The sequence below is a fragment of the Hemibagrus wyckioides genome, linkage group LG13 (genome assembly GCF_019097595.1).
Source record: "Hemibagrus wyckioides isolate EC202008001 linkage group LG13, SWU_Hwy_1.0, whole genome shotgun sequence".
Taxonomy (NCBI): Eukaryota; Metazoa; Chordata; class Actinopteri; order Siluriformes; family Bagridae; genus Hemibagrus; species Hemibagrus wyckioides.
Window position 1 is genome coordinate 3,305,846 of NC_080722.1, and position 6,655 is coordinate 3,312,500.

At 42.4% G+C, this 6,655-nt stretch overlaps 1 protein-coding gene across 5 annotated transcripts in view; it reads right to left on the reverse strand.

Annotated features, from left to right (window-relative positions):
• Positions 1–6,655, reverse strand: part of afap1 (actin filament associated protein 1) — an 85,599-nt gene that overhangs the window by 19,639 nt on the left and 59,305 nt on the right. For all 5 annotated transcript variants that reach the window (XM_058406192.1, XM_058406191.1, XM_058406190.1 and 2 more), the window contains exons 4-6: positions 1,154–1,262; positions 729–940; positions 392–571 (exon numbers count right to left, since the gene is read on the reverse strand). In XM_058406192.1, the coding sequence (XP_058262175.1) occupies positions 392–571; positions 729–940; positions 1,154–1,262 (501 nt within the window). The remainder of the gene's footprint in view (positions 1–391; positions 572–728; positions 941–1,153; positions 1,263–6,655) is intronic.

Genomic DNA, 6,655 nt, shown 5'->3' on the forward strand with positions numbered 1-6,655 from the left:
TATTGTTTATTATTCTGTGTATTTATTATTCTGTGTATTTATTATTCTGTGTATTTATTATTCTGTGTGTTTATTATTCTGTGTGTTTATTGTTTATTATTCTGTGTGTTTATTATTCTGTGTGTTTATTGTTTATTATTCTGTGTATTTATTATTCTGTGTATTTATTATTCTGTGTATTTATTATTCTGTGTATTTATTATTCTGTGTGTTTATTATTCTGTGTGTTTATTGTTTATTATTCTGTGTATTTATTATTCTGTGTGTTTATTGTTTATTATTCTGTGTATTTATTATTCTGTGTGTTTATTGTTTATTATTCTGTGTGTTTATTATTCTGTGTATGATTTTAAGGTCTCAGTTTCCCTGGTTATATCTACAGTGCCTTTACCTTCAGCCACTCTTCAGCCTGCTCTTTGCTGTGCACTGCGAGCACCAGAGCGTCTGCCCCCTGGTGGACGATCTTCAGCTCATGTTTTTTCTTCTTGCTGTCTTTGGGGATGTGAGTGACACTGCAGCCGGACAGGAGGAGTTCCATCTGGGGGGTCTGGTCTTTAGATGACTTATAGCACTGAGACACAAAGAGAGAGAGAGAGAGAGAGAGAGAGAGAGAGAGAGAGAGAGAGAGAGAGGGAAGGAGAGAGAGAGAGAGGGAGGGAGAGAGAGAGTTAGGGATGTTTTCTATTTTTTAAAAAGGATTATTAATTTTATATACACCATATGCTTACGAGGAGTTTATTGTCCTTGATGACGCAGAGCAGCTTGCTCCATTGTCCGAATCGTTTCTTGCGCAGGAGGAAAGCGCAGATGCGTGCATCCTTCACTAAATCCATAGACGCCTCCTCCGAGGGCCACTGATGCCGCATCTTCTGTCCCTTCCCATCCTCCTCTTCCTCGTCATACGACTCGTACGAGCTACTCATGGCGTCCGAGTCGTACTCTGAGACGAGAGAATAGAAGCCAGATAGAAATCAGATCCTGCTGTGCTGGGTGATACGGCCGTTTGTTCACGTGCCACATGTAACTGCATACTCCTGATCAAAACGTGATGTTTAGAGGCATGTGGGGAAATAGGAAAACACTGTGCACTGTGGGCTGTGATTTTTTATTTTTTTTTCAAAGCGTGTGTTCAGAGTTCTGTGTGTGTTCTCACGGGAGGTGATGTATTCTGGAGCTTTCCCAGGACCCAGAGGCACGGCTTCCTCGTAGTAACCCTCAGGAAGAGAGGAACTGGGCAAAGGAGGTGGTCCGTTATCAGGAGGCTGCAGACAACCAGAGAGAAAGAGAGAGAGAGAGAGAGAGAGAGAGAGAGAGAGAGAAAGAGAGAGAGAGATACAGGGGGGGGGGGAGTTGGGGGGTTGGAGAGCGAGAGAGAGAGAGATTAGAAAAATGGATGGATCTCAATCAGTACAGGCAAGAACGAAAGGAGCTGAGGGGCGGAGCTAACATCACTGTCCGTTTCATCAACAAAGAACAACAACAAATTAAATATCAATAAATAAAATATAGAATATTAAACAAACAAACAAATGAATGCATGAATGAATAAATAAATAAACAAATAAATAAATGCACAATGTGTGTCCATTTAATTTTACTTTAGCTTGTTTCCTTTTTGTATGCTATTTACAGTCTATTTTTATTATTGTTAATGTCTGTAATCTATCATCAGATTTTTATCAACAATCACTAGAAATTAATATTATATATATATATATATATATATAATATTGTAATAATAATTATAATAAGTCCATAATAACTACACCGATCAGGCATAACATTATGACCACCTGCCTAATATTGTGTTGGTCCCCCTTTTGCTGACCCGTCCTGCACTGTGTATTCTGACCCCTTTCTATCAGAACCAGCATTAACTTCTTCAGCAATCTGATCAACAGTAGCTCGTCTGTTGGATCGGATCACATGGGCCAGCCTTCTCTCCCCACGTGCATCAATGAGCCTTGACCGCCCATGAGTCTGTCGCCGGTTCACTTTTGATAGATACTGACCACTGCAGACCGGGAACACCCCACAAGAGCTGCAGTTTTGGAGATGCTCTGATCCAGTGGTCTAGCCATCACAATTCGTCCCTTCGTCAAACTCACTCAAATCCTTACTCTTGTCCATTTTTCCTGCTTCTAACATCAACTTTGAGGACAAAATGTTGACTTGCTGTCTAATATATCCCACCCACTAACAGGTGCCATGATGAGGAGATCATCAGTCTTATTCCCGTCACCTCTCACTGCTCACAGTGTTATGCCTGATCAGGGTATAATAACTCTGATACAATTAGACGTCAGGATAAAACACGAAGCTTTCTATTTTCTTCCCACATTGTAGTTTGAATGCACAGAGGACCAAAATTGTGTAATAACAATTTCAGACTTCCAGAATGACTGTAAGGATTGTTGGATATCACGAGTGCACTGGAGAACATCCTGCATTTTATCGCATTTTCTAATTCTTAACATTTTCTTCTGTTCTAAAAAATACCCAAATTATTAAATACCCTCCTACACTTTCACTGCCTGAATCTACAAAACCTGTTGTGTGTGTTATAGAAAGAATAATCTGGAACATTAAATAAATATCAATACCAGGTCCTCATTTACCATCCTGCAGCACGGGTCCTCATAAGCGATCACCTGCAGTGTGTCAGTGTGTTTGAGGACACGACACCATTACAGATAGAGACAGGAGACAGAGAGGGAGCTGTGAACACAGAATGAACCAAGAACATCTGGGCAAATATCGCTTCTGAATCACTGATGGGAAAGATTTAAGTTCCAGCAGCTGCTTTTTAGAAAGAATTTTCACAGATTCTAAGCAGTGACCAGGATGTTTTGCATAGGATGATGATTTTAAACAATTGTTGGTACAAAGGGGGAAAAAAATACGGACGGAGCTTTCCAAATTGGTGTTCTGGCAGTAAACTGAAACATTCTGAGGGAGCTTTGGCGTCTGTTTATAAAATTCAGCGGTGTAAATCTGCATCATATCACAGAGGGTGAAAGAGAAGGAGTGTGTGCTCTGGAAACGGATCCATGAATCATGAGCACTCTATTTTCTTTTTATAGTTTATTTTTATTTTATATTATAGTTTGATCTGGACACGCCTACATCCTGTTTTTCAACGCTGTAAGTCGGCATCAGCTCTTAGTGATCTGTAAGCCTATGTATGTGTGAACATTTGCAGTTTACTAGCTGGATGTGTAGCATGTGTTCAAGTGGTTAAGCCTCTGGGTTGTTGATTAGAGGATCAGGGTTCAAGCCCCAGCACCAGCAAGCTCCACTGTTAAGCAATTGAGCAATGCCCTTAGCCCTCCCTGCTCCAGGGGCACTGTATCATAGCTGCCCCTGTGCTCTGACCCCAACTTCCTCAGCCGTGAAGAAAAGAATTCCCCTGTTCCGTAATGTATGTGTGGTGATAATTAAGGCTTCTTGCCCTCTTCTTCTTCTTATACAGTGAGTAGTGAGAGAAATAAAGCTGAATAGTGGAGCAGGGAGCGGCGCTGGCAGCTGAAACGCTCTGTTATAGGCCTCATTATCTCTGCTGGTAAGTGACTCAGAGTGGACACCTGCTGCCAGTTAGAAAGCATCTGCACTCACTCAAACCTACATTATTGGGAGCTCATGCTCATGGCATGTGTGTGTGTGTGTGTGTGTGTGTGTGGGAAGACGGAGCTGTGCTTTCCGATGTGTGTTCAGGACATTTATAAGCAGCACACGGGACAACCTGCTGCTGTGATGATGACACCGGAGTCCAGCTGTTTCTACAGCGCTCGAGGCTAACTTACACACACACTGTTAATCCCTCCACCTCCTCCACCTCCTCCTGCTGCTGCTGCTGCTGCGGCGGCTTTCACATGGAAAACTCTGTCTATACTTTCCTTTTCTTTCATTTGGTTTACAGACACGCTCGTTATTTTTCCCCTGCCTTCAGGAGAGGGAAATTCTGACTTGCAGAGAGCGGAGGGCAGATCACAGTCGCCACCTGGCACTAGCGTTTATCCTCCTGTAGGCGGCTAAGTCTTTTCAGCTCATTAGATCGGACTGTCAGATTTAATTCTGTGGGCTCGCTTGCGATTCAGACAGGATTAGGTTTGCGTGTTAAGTAATGTTTCCGGAGGTTGTGTCAGCGCTGGATGTGCCATGAGCCTCATTAGTGGGTAGAAATAGTTGAAGGGATTGTTATGGGGATTGTGTAGCATCACACACTCCCTAGTATGCACTAATAACATATTACTGCAAGGTCTGGTATTTTTAATTTACTTACTTGTGTTGTGTTACTTAACCACTTTATATAAAGTTCTCTTATATATGACGTCACTTTTGGGTCATGTTAGATATTTTTTTACAGCCTGCTGTTATATTACGTTATTATATATATATAGGTTATGTAATGTCATACTGTTATGTTACGGTTATGTTATAACACACTGTGTCAGGATGTTTGGACATTTCCCTGCCAGAACACTAGGGGGCTTCCCGGCAGCGGGTTTTCTTGTTTCGTGTTTTCACGTGTTTGCCCTGCCTAATTATTAGCCCCTCCCTATCTCTACTCACATGTTCCTAATGAGCCATTATTATTATTTCCTCTATTTATATTGATCGTGTTGCTTCTGTTTTTGCAGAGCCATTATGCCATGCTGTTGTGTTACATTATTTTAGGTTACACTATGTTATAATGTTATGCCCTGTTGTTATGTTACGTTATGTTACATTATTGTAGGTTTCGTCATATTATGGCATCATTACCTGTCGTTATGTTACCTTATGCCGTTATGTCATGCTGTTATATTATTTTAGATTAGGTTGTGAAGCAGAAACTGAAAAGAACGATAATTAATTGACTTCACTACAGGGTGCAATGACAACCATAAACCAACAAACCGCTGCTTTAATTGTTCAAAATAAAATTGACTGCATTATCGTTTATCCGTTAATGAGAAATGAAAGTCATGGAGTGAGAGTTTTCCTGGACCCTGTGCTCACGCTCGTAACATAAACCGATAATAGTGACGGCTTTAAAAACCTAACTGACTACAGCGCTCACTCTTCCTCTGTTTCTCTTTCGCGCTACGGCTGCCAAACTTTCCACAGTGATACGCTTCCAACGGTTCCATGTTCAACAGCTTACACACACACACACACACACACACACACACATCCTTTACCTTTAGAGCAAGCACAGAGCTAAAAACACTGTGTGTGTGTGTGTGTGAGAGAGAGAGAGAGAGAGAGAGAGAGAGAGAGACAAACAGAGAGAGAGAAAAAGTGAGAGACAGACAGACAGACAGACAGAGAGAGAGAGAGAGAGAGAGAGAGAGAGAACATGAGCGAGGGAAGGAAATCTGGAAAATGCCAGTCTACACCCTGGTGGATGGAGGAGCAGGTTCTCTCCCAGGCCGGCTCTGTTTCCTCCTGTTCCACTCCTCCACCTCTGCGCTCTGAGAGCTGTTGTTGTTGGCTGCAGGAGATCTGAGCCTCAATGCACTCACTTCCTCCAATACATGTTCAAGTGTGTTAGTGAAAATACCAACAGAAGTAAACTGATAAGATTCAGATGGTAGCGCTGTGTGAAAAGTTTACACTGAAGGAACCGCCCTGAACTTTTTTTATTCTACGTACGAGTGCGAATGTGACATGGTGTGAAGACGACAACCTCACCCTCAACACAGACAAGACAAAGGAGATGATCGTGGACATGAGGAAGGAAAGGAGAACTCATCAGCCACTGTTCATCCGAGAGCTTGAAGTGGAGAGGGTGAGCAACTTGAAATACCTGGGGGTCAGCGAGGACCTCACATGGACGCTCAACACCACCCAGCTGGTTAAGAAGGCACAACAGCAGCTGTACTTCCTGAGGAGGCTGAGGAAGTGTGGCATACCTATTAAGATTCTCATCAACTTCTACAGCTGTGTTATTGAGAGTGTTTTGACAAACCGCATCACCGTGTGGTATGGCAGCACTACCATCAGGGACCGCAAACATCTGCAGAGAGTGGTGAAGACTGCTGAGAAGATCATCAGGACTCCACTGCCCTCGCTGAAGACCACAGGAGAGCTGCCTCCATCCTTAAAGACCCCACCCATCCCCAACATGGACTGTTCACACTCCTACCCTCAGGACAGAGGTACAGGAGTGTGAAATGCAGGACCTCCAGATTAAGGGACTCCTCCTTTCCCTCAGCCTTTAGACTTTTAAACAGGTAACCAGAGGACACCTGTCTAGTTTCATCTATCTCATAGATCAGCTGAACTAAATTGCTCCTCTTCATATTGGACATTTGTTAATATTCCTGCTGTTATTATATCGAGTAGCTGCAGTGTTAATGTTTATACTGCCTCTATTAATATCCACAGTTCTATTCAATTTGCACATTGTTAATGTTATTGATATTTATTTTAATTTTTTTTTATTTTAATGTTTACAGCTAACAAGCGGCTACTATAAGCCAGAGGGGCAGGGCATAATGCCTGAATCAACAAGCTCCAAGTTGCTAAAAGTCACAAACTCCGCCCTCTTCCAAGTGGATAAGCTTCACCCATTTATTCTCCACCAAGCGATATTTGGACAAGTCTACAGGACGATGGAGCCACAAACACACAGATGAACCATGTTTACTGCTAACAAGCTGCTACCGTA